This window comes from Phoxinus phoxinus (genome assembly GCF_949152265.1).
Source record: "Phoxinus phoxinus genome assembly, chromosome: 21".
NCBI lineage: Eukaryota > Metazoa > Chordata > Actinopteri > Cypriniformes > Leuciscidae > Phoxinus > Phoxinus phoxinus.
The window spans coordinates 7,572,154-7,587,547 of NC_136896.1; the positions used below are offsets into that span (position 1 = coordinate 7,572,154).

General features: G+C 39.3%; 1 protein-coding gene and 1 long non-coding RNA gene across 2 annotated transcripts in view; one reads left to right on the plus strand and one right to left on the minus strand.

Annotated features, from left to right (window-relative positions):
• Positions 1–15,394, plus strand: part of LOC306989479 — a 64,806-nt gene that overhangs the window by 43,704 nt on the left and 5,708 nt on the right. The gene's annotated exons all lie outside the window — the stretch shown is intronic.
• map2k6 (mitogen-activated protein kinase kinase 6) overlaps positions 1–15,394 on the minus strand; it is a 33,029-nt gene that overhangs the window by 6,544 nt on the left and 11,091 nt on the right. The window contains exons 2-6 of the mRNA XM_079595249.1: positions 5,281–5,344; positions 4,998–5,046; positions 3,878–3,991; positions 2,223–2,342; positions 1,803–1,919 (exon numbers count right to left, since the gene is read on the minus strand). Coding sequence (XP_079451375.1) covers positions 1,803–1,919; positions 2,223–2,342; positions 3,878–3,991; positions 4,998–5,046; positions 5,281–5,344 — 464 coding nt within the window. The remainder of the gene's footprint in view (positions 1–1,802; positions 1,920–2,222; positions 2,343–3,877; positions 3,992–4,997; positions 5,047–5,280; positions 5,345–15,394) is intronic.

Below are 15,394 nucleotides of genomic sequence, written 5' to 3' on the forward strand. Positions count from 1 at the left end.
TCTGGCAAGCTTTCGAGCGAGGGAAACATGCCGAAGCGTTGTGCGTATGGATTGTGCAAATCTGATACCTGGTATCCTAAAAGTTTTGGACGGTGGGGTGGAATTTATTTCCTTCCCGAAACCTAAAAGCCAAGGGGAGAAAAGCTGGCGTGGATCAAGCAGTGTGGGACGCCCCATTCACAACTAATGTCGACAGGATTAACAAAAACAACTATTGCTTGGAAATAATGACAATTCTTTGTTCATAATGCATATATTTGAACGTAAAATAAGACGATTAAAAGGCAAAACAGGCTCACTGACATACTTTAAAATATATTTCAGCATTTTGTTAATCGACGGCCTACTTCCCCTGAGTAACTTTATCCCAATCCGATTGCGGCTCTCCTGGTGTTAGTGTTATTCCACACGATTTATGGATAAGCTGTTTGATTCATAATTATTAGATTATTTTCAAATTTCACTTATCCTGCTGAGCATGAACATAGCTGTTCCTCAATTTGTGTGTTTCCCATTTGAATGGTCAGCGTATGAGGCGGCTGCTGCTTGCGCTGGGACCTATAGGCTTTAGCTTCAATTTTGATGAAATTATTCTCTAATCGGTTGCATATTGTGTCGGGGATATATCCCTCGAATGCATAGTGCAGTCTTTTTTGTCTTGCTCTCTCAGATATTTTACCTGTTCGCCAAAAAAATACTAATTATCACCTTGGAAATGTCTGACACCGGTGCATACACACTGTAATAGACGTGCCAGGCGCGAAAGTTTGTCAGGTGTAGCAACAGTAACTAAGGAGGGCGGGGCTAAGCGAAGGGTCAATTGGGTGAACCAACGACTCAATGGTCCATTCATAAAGAGAGCCATTTACTTCATTCCTGAATGAATCAGACTTTTGAACAAATCAACTGAATGTATGGCTTACTCGTTTAGACATTTATCGCCACCTACTGGCAGTTTTAGTTTCTTTTTTAGAGTACGATTTCATTGGAGAAAATTATTTACATTTTGGGGATAGTTTGTCCAGAAATGTACATTTACTCACCCTCATGTCGTTTCAAACCTGTATGACTTACTTTCTTTGCGGAACATAAAGGAAGATATTTTGATGAATGTTGGTAACTGTTTTGGTCCATAAATATATCTGAATAACAATTCAGGTGCAGATTCTGAAAATAAAATCATGGCTGTTGTAGCCTAAAAATTTGAGTAACAAATTCTATGTTGAATAATAATAATAAAAAATATATTTTAAATGTTTTTGTAATGTCTATTTAATGCTTTTCTCACTCAACACAATAATGACTTTATAATTATCATTTGGGTGTAATTACTCAACAAAATTTGATGTGCGATTAATTAATCAGCACAAAATGTAATTAATTAAATAAATAAAAAAATAATCGCTTGACAGCCCTAATGGATTTGTAACTGTACTGTGTACAGCGTGCAGTTCTGTAAACCTTCTCCTCTAGCTCAGGCCAACGGGTCTTGTGTCTACGATTAGCTCCTTAAGTCTTAATTTCATTAAAAGTGAAGTATGCAGGTCCTGTGACACTAGTGGCACCTATGCTAGAACGGATTTGTTTACCATGCGCATGTGTGCATTTATGCGTGCTCTGTTCTGCATGCTTGACGTTAACAGCATTATAGGTCTCTTCGGAATACAAGTCGCGGTTACGTTTCAGATGATAAAAAAAAAGCGATTTATAGTCCAGAATATACAGTAGACGCAAATTCAAATATGCAGACCAAAGAGCCACAGTTTGCCATTGAGAGATGCAGGAAATCAGCTGGTACTTACAGAGACGGTGATCTTGCCCAGGATGTCCTCTGGGATGTTTATGCCCTTCTCATGCACCTGCTTATAGAACTTATCCAGAGAGGTGTCCATCAGCTCCATGCAGATCCACACATCACCCTGACAACACAACGAGCCAATCAGCTTACAACTGGGGTTTGAGACATAACAACAACCTTACATAAAAATGAGACAGCAGGAAATGACTGAAACGCATTCCCATTGTACGACTTCCTGTGGGAATTTTTTTTTGAAAGGGGGGGGTCAATGTTTATAAGGACATCGATTCAGATAACTGGACTTAATCTATAAAATAACTACTTTGTGCTGTAGTATTAAAACAGCTGCAAATGCTAACGGGTAAATGACATGACTGCTCAGTGCATTTGGTGTGTTCAGTGTTTAATGTATGTGTTGTCGTACCTCTCTGAAAAGGGCTCCATAGAAGGTAACAGTGTAAAAGCAGTCGACTGTTCTCATTGAGATATCCAGATCCATTAGCAGCCGTTTCTGCTCCTGCGTGTTTACTGTGGCCCGGATCCGCTGCGGGAAACAAGTGGGCATTTACTAAAGTTAATTTCAAATGAATGCTGTTCTTTTGAAATATCTACTTATCAAAGAATCTAGAAACTGTTTTCAACATTGATAAATGGTTAAAAAAAAAAAATACATATATATATATAATTATTTTGGGCATCCAAACAGCATTAGAATAATTTCTGAAGGATCATGCTATTGAAGACTGGAATAATGGCAGCTGAAAACTATAAATATATTATAGATTATTATAATAAAATTATTTGAAATAGAAATAATATTTTACAATATTACGATTTCCTATTTTGAACAAAAAAAATGCTGCCTTAATGAACAAATGAGACAACAATCACTTTTCTAGCAGAAGTGCACTTAAGGTGTTGCTTAATGTAAAAATATCAAGAAACACTTTAAAAAAAGAAAAAATATGAACTTATGAATATGAAATATGAATATGTATATAAACACACATTAGAGTATAGATAGATATAGTATATAGTGATATATATATATATATATATAAACTGATCGGGCCGAATTTTTCTGTCCGAACCCGACCCGCGTCCGACAGAGCAGTAACCGAACCCGACCCGAGCCTAACAGGCATAAAGATATTTATGTCCGAGTCCGACCCGAGACCGACAGTTAAAATCCCATTTTTTTTTCTCATACTAATGACACATGTATGTTTGTTTGTGCTGAAAGCCAACTTTTATAAAGCAACTGTAGCAAGGCTTTCGGAAATGTCAACAGGATGAGCACGGAGCAACAAGCGCACTTAACACAGGCGCACGCACATTATGCACGTGTTTCGTTGTCACGGCTACATAAACAAATGTCCGCACACAGGAAGACGGATGTTATGGTAATATTTTAATTACAAAAAAACGAACGTTTGCATCAAGTGAAAGCATCAGGCACATTGGCTACCTAAATACTAATAAGCCGTTTTAAATTTAAAATGTTCAATGCCTTATCGCGCTGACGTGACCGAGCCCGACCCGAACCCGAAATTAATTTCTAAATATCTGTCCGAACTCGGCCCGTCCTCTAATACACACACTAATATATATATATATATAATATATATATATATATATATATATATATATATATATATATATATATATATATAGCCTTTTAAAATAAAGTCTAACTCATTCTATCATCATAACTATTATTTTTATAATATTTGTAATATTATATTTTTCATATATTATATATATATAAATAATATTATAAAAATAATACTTATGATGGAATGAATTGGACATTATTTTAAAAGGCTAATAAACGCACATCTAAATGGGGCAAGTTGCCAGGTTGCTTAGCACTCAGCCAGAAAATTACTTTAAATTTGTTTTTGTTATAATTGTTGAAATATTTTCGTATTAACTGTTGAAATGCTAGGTAAATGCTACACGTAGGAAACCTAAATCTTGACCACTATGATAATGTCTAAAGTTTAAGAAACTTTGGACAGTTGCTGACAAAAATATTCCTCACATGAGTTTAGCTAGCATGGGCCTGTGTGAACTCACCTTTACGGCCATTATTACACCACTGGGGACGTGTCTCATCTTGTCCACCACTCCATACGCCCCTCGCCCCAACTCTCCGATCTGCTCCAAATCATCTGCCTTCACCACAAAGTTCTGCTCAGAACACAAACACGAGTGTTAAAAGTATTATACCAAATATTGGTTTATTACTGAAACTGATGCACACAAAATTGCAGATAACCAAGAAAAAGAGAGAGACAGACAGTTACAAACTGAAGCCTATATTCCAAACAGACAGACATAAGACATCTAAAAAGAAAATGGCACAAATGTGCATAAGCTGATTGTTTCCTATGAGGTATGAAGAAAGGAAAATATTATCTCCAGGAATGCATGCTCCAATCCCTGTCCAATCACTACAAACGCTTTAAACCTGGAGGCAACAAACTTGGTTCTTCAGATATTCTTCACAAAAGCTCCTACACCCCAACCCGACTTTATCAAAAAACTGATGTTACTTACTCTTGGGTTGCAAGACTAAAAGCCTCAATCTTTGCCAATGGAAAATTCCACTTATTTGATGAGTTTTAAATAAATATTTTTATAGCCTGAGAGGCAGTAAAGTGCATTCCAGGCTGCCTACAATCAGACGTATTCAAAAGGGCTGTAATGTGCACTGGGCCATTCTTTACAACCCGCCGGTCTTTCACCAAGCCAAGCTTTCGTATCGAGCCCGGTACAGGGTTACATCACCATAAAACCAATGCAAAATATGACATTTAAAAAGATAAGTCTAATAACCCTTAGCACGGGAATGCAAATCACAAGTCACAATGCTTTGCATACAGGTGACCCCAGGACAGTTCCTCTCAGAGTGCTTTATACAGACGAGGGAGAGATGCAGGTGAAGAGAAACCTTGCAGCATTAAATACAATTTCCCATAGAGGCTTTTTTTTTGCAATGCACAGATTAATTTATAACAGATAATAATTTTTGCAAATAATTTTTCTGAAAAAAATGTACCAAAACAACAGGGAAAAAAACATCACAAATAAAAGACAGAAGACAAATAGGGTTAATTCAATAAAAAAATAAAAGATGAAGATACAGTTACACAAGATTATCCATCTTAATTAAAGAAAGGATGATGAAACGCACCTTATCTCCAATGGTAACGCAGGCTTTGGAGTCCAGGTCTCTTGGGGGTCTGTGGAACAAAGAAATCCCATTGAGTGTCCTTGTCTGACACGGTAATTGACTCGCTAACTAAAGCCAGCCTTAATTATAAAATCTATTGTACTTGCACACCCAGAGTGAACCAAGAAAACAGACAAAAAAAACCCCTCAGTTTTTAGCATAGTTAATGATTATAAATGTGATCAATAAAAGTGTAATTATCTTTCAATTTAATCAGTTCAATGAAATCTGCATATAATCTTACGTAGGAGCAGGTGGGGTTTTATCAAACGCCTCTTTTGGAAGCTTGAGTGGTAGCTTCTTTTTACCTGTAGAGGGAAGAAAAAAATCATTATTATGCCATTATAAGTCATTAAAGACCTTCTGAATCGCATTTGTCAGAAAAGTTCCTTTTAAGAGAAAAAAAAGCTTTATGTGAGATAACAAAAAAGGCCTGTCTAAACAAAAAGAGGCATTCTGAAACTGTCCTGAGGGATATAGAGCCCTTTCCTTTATTTCTGCTCCCCATGGAACTCCGAGATTCCCTATCGGATGAGCACTTACGGTCAGACAGCGCAAGCGGCTCCAGATCCTGGCTGAGTAAACGTGAAAGAGCGAGAGAGTGCGAGGAGAGAGAGTGCAAGTGTGAAAGAGGGAGGCGAGATGGCAGGGTCAGGTGCATTCTCTCCATCTGGAGCAGATCGGAGGCGCTACCGTCACGGGTGTTACCCATCGTGAGTGACACCGGAGCGGGGCAATCCACATACCGTACGGCACATGAACGGTCCACACCCACCTGACTAACTGATTCCGGTCTGCTAAAGGCAAACAATAAGTAAAACGTGCCATGAAGGTGTTCCTACCATTCATATCAAGTCATTGCTAAAAAGAAAACCATAACAATCTCAGTCTCTGGTACTGACTGACACCGAGCGGCTTTCAAACGCTCGCATGCATGTGTCTGCGCACACTCTGAAAAAGTTCAAATGCACTTCGTAAAAACTTCCATTTCTGATGAGCTATTTGAATTTTATTTTTATTTTTCTAATTAAATTTATTTTAATCAAAAAGTACACCATGAAAGTTTTGGCACTCTGGCAGTTAATTAACAAAACTGCATGCGTCTTGCGAAAAGAACATTGTAGCCGAGCTTCTTCTCTCGGTTTATAGATATGACGAGTCACAGGTACTGGGCTACTCCGCAGCCGTTGGTGTCCTGCTCGGGTTAAAATGGTCTGAATATAAACACTTATGATAGGCAAAAAGACGGAAGATGGATTCATGATGCACAGTCATATACATTTTGAACAATAAAAAGTTACTGTAGAAAAAGTTGCTTTAAAATTAATAAATTAAGCTATATGCGCGAGAGAGACCGAGTGTGTCTGTGCGCGAGCAATAGTGCGCGAGAGAGACCGCACGATAGTGCGCGAGACTTCAAATAACAAGAGACTTTTCAAATAACAATGACAGAATTTTATTCACTGACATCGGGATCCCGCTTACATGGCTACCTTCCAAATAAATCAATAATTTGACAAAATATTGATTTAAAAAGGAGTGTATTGATTTAAAAACGATTGTATTGCTTCCGTGTCCACGACAACGCTCTGTTTTTCATGGCAACGGTGTGTTATCAAGAAATAACAGACTGCATTCATTCTACATTAGAATTTAACCAAGCCATCTAATAATAGGTAATAATAATTATAACAGAAGATAATATCCATAGTCTATCCTTATAATTATTATAAATACAATGTATATAAAATATAAATACAATCTAAAATATTAAATTATTTTTATTTATTCTGGAGATGCACTGAATTTTAGTGAATAAGAGGACCCATTTTATTTTGATGCACATATTTGTACATTAGCAGGAAATGTAGCACAATATGGATGTAAAAAGTAGTTATAATTAGCCTATGTGACAAATCAACAAATAATCGTGATAATTAATCGTGATCTCAATATTTATCAAAATAATCGTGATTATCATTTTGGCCGAAATCGTGCAGCCCTATATATATATATATATATAATTAAACAAAATATAACAGTAAAAACAATATAAAGAAATAAAATTAAATAACACTAATAAAATACGTTTCCAGAACACTCTCCAAACTGCAATTGGTCAAACAAACAGATAGTCCAATCCCAAACTCTCAATGGTTGAGCCAATGTTGTTGTTGTCACGCTGCTCAAACAGAGAAGAGTTGACAGCCTGACAGAGCCATGATGTTTACAGTTTTCAAGCTAATCAACACACAAATGTCTTAATTATAGTTGACCTCTGCATATTAAGCTGAAATAGGAGAAAGTATTTTAACACCACACAAAAACTAGGCTAAATTCCACAAATCAGCTTAACACCGATCACTACATGAGAAAGGTGTGGCTTCAGAATAGTCCCGACCACACCATGAGCCCACAGACAGGAAACAAATGCAGACACTTCCCATATTGTCACAATTGTACACAAAATATGAGCAGCTATTTGCCAGTGCAGCGTGAGAAGAGGGTTGTGTCCTGTTGTGTGCCCGTTACACCATTGTTAACACCAGAAAAGTTGTTCTGAACCTCTCCCACCTGCTTTTACATGCACAACAATAGCAACAGAAAGCTGACACTCAAAAAAAAAAAAAAAAAAAAACACCTCACCAAGCACTCCGATCCCTTTTAAAGTGAAGGGTACAAAACCACAAAATGATTGTGTGCCTCCTGCAGAAAGTACATCACTGATCACGACTGCCAAAATAACTATGCCCCAACTGGAAATCACTCCCTAGCAACACTCAAGCAATGTTCCATGGTGAAAGCCCTAATCCTTAAAATCACACATGCTGACACATCACAGGCCGACACCCGATAGCTTCCTTCAGACTGATCACATCAGCGATGTAGGGAAAAGGCTGTTCTCAGTTACTGGACCTCCATGTGACTTTGGTAACTTTATGAAAACTGTTGCATAAGCATTAAAAACAGCCACTTCAAGCACTTCAAATATAATTAAAGCTGCAAGCAGCGATTGCGGGCCCAAGCCGGTGGCACCGCCACCCTGGTGCCTTTAGTGGAACCTCCATATACCTCCATAGCCTCCATATATATATATTATGTAAATTCTTTTTTTCCCCCCTATTTTTAACATATATATTATTATATATATAATAATAATATATATATTATTAACATTTTTGGATGCTAAACTATTCTTTTTATAGGCTTTGTACTTTGTACACTCACGTTCCAATATAGAAAAATAAAAAAAATTTATTATGAACGGCACAAACTGTACAAATGACTATTTAAACAGAGCAGTGTAATTTTTATATGTAAGGTTGACTATTTTATTATTATATTTTATTAAGGCTATAATGAACATTCTGCGATGTCAAGATTGCAATGCTGGAATGCTGTGTGTGTGTGTGTGTGTGTGTGTGTGTGTGTGTGTGTGTGTGTGTGTGTGTGTGTGTGTGTGTGTGTGTGTGTGTGCGTGCGTGTGTGCGTGTGTGCGTGTGTGCGTGTGTGCGCGTGTGCGTGTGTGTGTGTGTGTGTGAGGCTCGATCGAACAATGGAGACATAAAAACATACTCCGTAATTTTGTTCATACAGACCATCATTCAAAATGCAAAGTGTTTCCTTATATTTGTGTACACTCGCAATGAAACACAACATTGTGCTTTTGTTAAACTATAAACTCTTGTCAAACTGTAACCTACAACTGTCACCCAACCAAAATCACACACACACACACACACACACACACACACATCCCCCCTCCCCTCCCCTCCCCACACAGACAGACACACACACACACAGAATGGCAGAGAGAGAGAAAATACACATTCAAACCACAATATCTGACTTCCTGTTGGTCGGAGCTAATGACTGTAAATTAGAAAGTTATCCGGATCGAAGAGAAGAATATACGTACCGAGTTTGGTTACTGTAGGTAAAACTATAACTAAGTTATAACACACTTTATGCATCCTTTTTTAATCATAAATTTGTTTCCTCGCCACGGTCCAACCGTTCGAGATATCAAAAATCCCCTGGCAATTTATCATCTTCCATGTCTTGACTTCATGCTGACCGAGTTTCGTGGTCATCGGATGAATTCTCTAGGAGAAGTGTTTCAAATGCGAGAGCAAGCGTTCTCCAATCAACCCGTAATAGCCGACTTCCTGTTGGGCTGGCGTAAAACTTGACCCAGGGAAAGTTGTTCGGCCCGATTAAATCTATATGTGTACCGAGTTTCATATTAATTCATGCAAGCGTGTTTGATATACGGACAAGTGTTCGAATCCCATTCCAGGGGGCGCTGTCGAGCCCCCCTGCCATGCCCGGGTACCAGCTTCAGCCCGGCCCTAATGGCCGCGGGTTCTGACCTGTGTGCAAAATTTCAAGAGTTTTCGAGCATGTTAAGGCCCTCAAAAGTGCCAGAGATTTTGCACACAGCAGAGAAATGGTTAAACTAAACTAGCCCCCCTCCTCACACACACACACACACACACACAGAGGGGCAGAGGGAAAATGCTCCAACAGTCCACATTCAAACCAAAATATCTGACTTCCTGTTGGTCGGAACTAATGACTGTAAATTAGAAAGTTGTCCGGATCGAAGAGAAGAATATATGTACCGAGTTTGGTTACTGTAGGTAAAACTAATACCCCATTTTTGACTAAAGGTGGCGCTACTTCTGCACTCCTGGCACATCCTGCGCCAGGATCCTGAGCAGAACCAGAAAATATGAACATATCACACCAGTCCTCAGGTCTTTACACTGGCTTCCAGTCACATTTAGGATTGATTTTAAAGTATTATTACTGGTATATAAATCATTTAATGGCCTAGGACCTCAATACATTGCAGATATGCTCACTGAATATAAACCCAACAGATCACTGAGATCATTAGGATCACATCAACTAGAAATACCAAGGGTTCACTCAAAGCAAGGAGAGTCCGCTTTTAGCTATTATGCCAGCCGCAGCTGGAACCAGCTTCCAGAAGAGATCAGGTGTGCTCCTACTGTAGCCACATTCAAATCCAGACTCAAAACACTTCTGTTTAACATTGCATTTACTGAATGAGCACTGTGCCGCTGTTCGTCCGACTGTTTGCACTGTATTTTATTTTATTTTATTTTTATTTTTTACTCTAAACTGTTTTAATTATTCTTATTTCTTTTGATTATTTTAATTTCTTCTATGTAAAGCACTTTGAATTACCATTGTGTATGAAATGTGCTATATAAATAAACTTGCCTTGCCTTGCCTTGCCTACTGAGCCCCTTACCACGCCCGTTTCTGAAACTTTGCACATGTCTATTACACAATAAATGTCAAATGCATGTTGAGTTTCATGCAATTTGAAGCATGTTAAGTGCCACAAATGCATCCAAAAAGAATATAAAAGTTTAAAGCGTTGCCATGGCGACAGTATTAAAGATATCAATAATCCTTTCACAGGTCTACATCTGTCGTGTGTTTACATTATACAGATGAAGTTTGAAGCAAATCGGGTAAAAATAAGAGGGTGAATTCAAAGCATTTTGAAAGTGACACACTTCCTGCTGCCAGTTGGTGGCGCTATAACTTTGACTCACAATAGTCACATCCATGTGATCGGCCTCTTACAGCGAACACACTGCTGAAGTTTCATCCAGATCAATTAATGTATGAGGATGTTATAACACACTTCCTGTTTCCAATATTCGCCATAAATTCATTTCCTCACCACGGCCAAACCGTTCGAGATATCAAAAATCCCCTCGCAACTTTTCATCCTCCATGTCTTGACTTCATGCACACCGAGTTTCGTGGTGATTGTTTGAATCGTCTAGGAGGAGTATTTTAAATTCCATTGCATGTGTTTTTTAAACTACGCCAAATAGCCGACTTCCTGTTGGGCTGGGGTAAAAAGTCAGAGCATGAAGGATATATGAACCGGTGAGATCTATAAGTGTACCGAGTTTCATATTATTTCATGCAAGCGTGTTTGATTTATGGACCAAGTTTTCGGACCCCGTTCCAGGGGGCGCTGTCGAGCCCCCCTGCCACGCCCGGGTACCAGCTTCAGTCCGGCTGTAATGGCCGCGGGTTCTGACCAGTGTGCAAAGTTTCAAGAGTTTTTGAGCACGTTAAGGCCCCCAAAAGTGGCAAAAACCTTGAAAAAAAAATTATTATAAAGAAGAAGAAGAAGAAGAAGAAGAAGAAGAAGAAGAAGAAAAACAAAAAACCCTTAGAAGAACAATAGGGCTCTGCGCCCTTTCAGGGCTTGGGCCCTAAATATAGCTGCAAGCAGCGATTACGGGCCCAAGCCGGTGGCACCGCCACCCTGGTGCCTTTAGTTACACTAAAGGCACCGGGCTGGCGCTGCCACCGGCTTGGGCCCTCCATCGCTGCTTGCAGCTATATTTATTTATATATATATATATATATATATATAAAAAGCCGCCACCCCCGTTGCCTTTCGGGTTCCTGTGCACGACGGGCAATAACGTAACCCCGCTTTGACTGTCGAGAAGAAGTCTGCTTTAGAGCTTGTATCAGTGTGAGTCTTTCTGCTCCCCTACAAACACACACAGAAAAGGGGGGGGGGGCTGTCTGTGTGTGTGCCCTCCCTCCTCCCCCCCCCCCCCCCCTCCTCCTCCAGTATCTCACTGGACTAACACACACACACACACACACACACAGAGAGAGAATGGCAGGGGGAACTCTGTCAGAGAGAGACAAAACCACATTCAAACCAAAATATCTGACTTCCTGTTGGTCGGAGCTAATGACTGTAAATGAGAAAGATGTCCGGATCGATAAGCACAATATACAGACCGAGTTTTGTGACTGTAGGTAAAAATAACCCCCCCACTTTAGTCAAAAGTATCTTGAAAGTAACACACTTCCTGCTGCCAGTTGGTGGCGCTATAACTTTGACTCACAATAGCCACATCCATGTGATCGCCCTCTTACAACAAACACACTGCTGAAGTTTCATCAAGATCAATAAATGTATGAAGACGTTATAACACATTGTGTTTTTCTTTTCTCGCCATAACTTTGTTTCCTCGCCACGGCCAAACCGTTCGAGATATCAAAAATCCGTCCGCAATTTAGCGTCCTCAATGTCTTTACTTCATGCTGACTGAGTTTGGTGGCGATAGGATAATTTTTCTTGGAGGAGTATATCAAATTCCAGGGGCATGCGTTTTCATACAACCCATAATAGCCGACTTCCTGTTGGACTGGCGTAAAACTTAGAGCACGAAAGTTGTTCGGCCCGATGATATCTAAATGTGTACCGAGTTTCATATTATTACATGCAAACGTGTTTGATATATGGACCAAGTTTTTCGGACCACGTTCAAGGGGGCGCTGTTGAGCTCCCCTGCCACGCCCGGGTACCAGCTTCAGTCCGGCTCTAATGGCCGCAGGTTCTGACCTGTGTGCAGAGTTTCAAGAGTTTTCGAGCACGTTAAGGGCCCCAAAAGTGCCCGAGAAGTCCCACACAGCAGAGAAAGGGTTAAAATAAAGCCCCCCTCCTCTCTCACACACACAGACACTGAGAGAGACTGGCAAAATTCCCATCAAATCACATTCAAACCAAAATATCTGACTTCCTGTTGGTCGGAGCTAATGACTGTAAATTAGAAAGTTGTCCGGCTCGGGGAGATAAATATAAATACCGATTTTTGTTACTGTAGGTAAAACTAATACCCCATTTTTGACTAAAGGTGGCGCTACTGAGCCCCTCCACCGCGCCCGTTTCTGAAACTTCACACATGCCTAGTACCTAATAAATCTGATATGCATGTTGAGTTTCATGCAATTTGAAGCATGTTAAGAGCCTCAAATGCACCCAAAAAGAATATTAAAGTTTGATGCGTTGCCATGGCAACAGTATTTAAGATATCAATAATCCTTTCACAGGTCTACATCTGCCGTGTGTTTACATTATACAGATGAAGTTTGAAGCAAATCGGGTAAAAATAAGAGGGTGATTTCAAAGCATTTTGAAAGTGACACACTTCCTGCTGCCAGTTGGTGGCGCTATAACTTTGACTCACAATAGTCACATCCATGTGATCGGCCTCTTACAACAAACACACTGCTGAAGTTTCATCAAGATCAGTTAATGTATGAGGATGTTATAACACACTTCCTGTTTCCAATATTCGCCATAAATTCGTTTCCTCGCCACGGCCAAACCGTTCGAGATATCAAAAATCCCCTCGCAATTTAGCATCCTCCATGTCTTGACTTCATGCACACCGAGTTTCGTGGTCATCCGATGAATTCTCTAGGACAAGTGTTTCAAATGCCAGAACATGCGTTTCCATCCAGCCCATAATAACCGACTTCCTGTTGGACTGGCGTAAAACTTAGAGCACGAAAGTTGTTCGGCCCGATGAGATCTATATGTGTACCGAGTTTCATATTATTACATGCAAGCGTGTTTGAGATATGGACATGTTTTTGAATCCCATTCCAGGGGGCGCTGGCGAGCCCCCCTGCCACGCCCGGGTCCCAGCTTCAGTCGGGCCCTGATGGCCGCAGGTTCTGACATTTGTGCAAAGTTTCAAGAGTTTTTGAGCACGTTAAGGCCCCCAAAAGTGCCCAAAAGGTAGTAAAATAATAATAATAATAATAATAAATAATAATCCGAAGAAAAACAATAGGGCCTTCGCCTTTTCAAGGCTTGGGCCCTAACAAGTGCCCTTCCATGTCAACAATCCCAGTGAAAAGTTCCTGGTTCCTGGTATCGAGTACTGAAATTAAAGCCATAAAGCAACCGGAAGTTTTATCAAGAGTTGCCAATTAATGAGGGAGGCAGCATGAACCAACGTTGGCGACGTGACAAAGTTGAGCAGAGTAAAATGGTAAACAGTCTAGCTATATAGAGATTCGACAACCTACAGAAATTTTATGTACAGAGAGAGAGAGAATGTACAGGGAGATGCAGAGGCGGCTCTATCTGCTGGAACATGTACAGACGTGTTCAACAGACTGGAGAAGCTCTTTCATCTATGCTGAAGCCATCATGAAAACTACCAGCAGCATCATCAAGAACAACTAAACATGCATGCAGAATTGCAGATAAACACATATTGCATTTATTTCGGTTGCATCAACAAACTCTGCTTGTAAATAAATTCTGCTCTTGAAGTGGTTGTCCATTATTGCTTGCATAACAGAGATAAATAAGGCTTCTTATTCAACAGAACCACAGTATACATTCAACTAAAATACCATGTGAAGTTCAAACTAGGTCAACATTGACTATTCATCACAATATATTTTATATTATTTTGCTAGCAATATTAAATTAAGCCATTGCAAATTGTTAGTGCATAAATCATTTATTGCTAATTGTGCTGCAAAAATGCTAAACAAATGTTGGATTAATTGAATTGAATCAAAACTCTGGACAATTCAACATTAAGAAATGTTAATAAAATGTATTAATATTTTAAATTAGAATTTATATTTAATTTTTGTAATATTTTTTTTTCCATTTTTTAAAGTTCCCATGAAATCAAAATTGAACTTTTTTGTCTTTTATGAATATGTTAGCCATACTGTTATCTATATGCTCCAAAAAATTACTAAATTTGCATTTACAAGATAAGAATTCAAAACTTAGTCTATCACAGTCGCCAATATGGATCAATGACTTCACTCTGCACTTAAGCTTGTCATCAGATTTTTTGTCCAATCAAATGCTCTCTAGAATCTGAAGCATCCCGGCCCCTACATTATAAATACACGCTGTAGCTGCGGCTGAAATCAGTCACTTGTTCACGAGTTTACTATTTTCTATATGGTGAATGGCACGTTGCAATATATAGGGGATATGGAACAATTCAGGCAGTGTAAATATGCATACGTCACGTGAACCATCGCAATGCAAACATGGTCTGTTCCAGTCCAGAGACACGATAGCAAGCAGAGCGGATCATATGCCCGAGTCGGCGCATACCAGAAAACGTATCGGCCCCATTTGAATACTGCACAGAATGCTATATTTTAAAGCGATGTGGAGGAGAAACAATTCGCGATCAGGAGGAAACTGCGGCTTGATCTAAACTAAACACTATTGGCTATTGTAAAAAGGGTGAGGAGCTGTTCGAATATGTCCCACCGTCTTCCTGTTTCAGTGGAAATGACATCAACACAGAATAATGCTGCACGTTTCAAGGCTCTTCAGTCTGCCTTTAATAGACTTGGTTTACATAACAACAGTGATATAAAAAGGCTGGCATTTTTTCATTCATTTTTTAGCTACAACCAGCCTTAGTCAAATCCCAAGGTTGACCTAAAAACCACTGTTCCCATAGCAGTAAACAAAAACACACACACACACACACACAAAC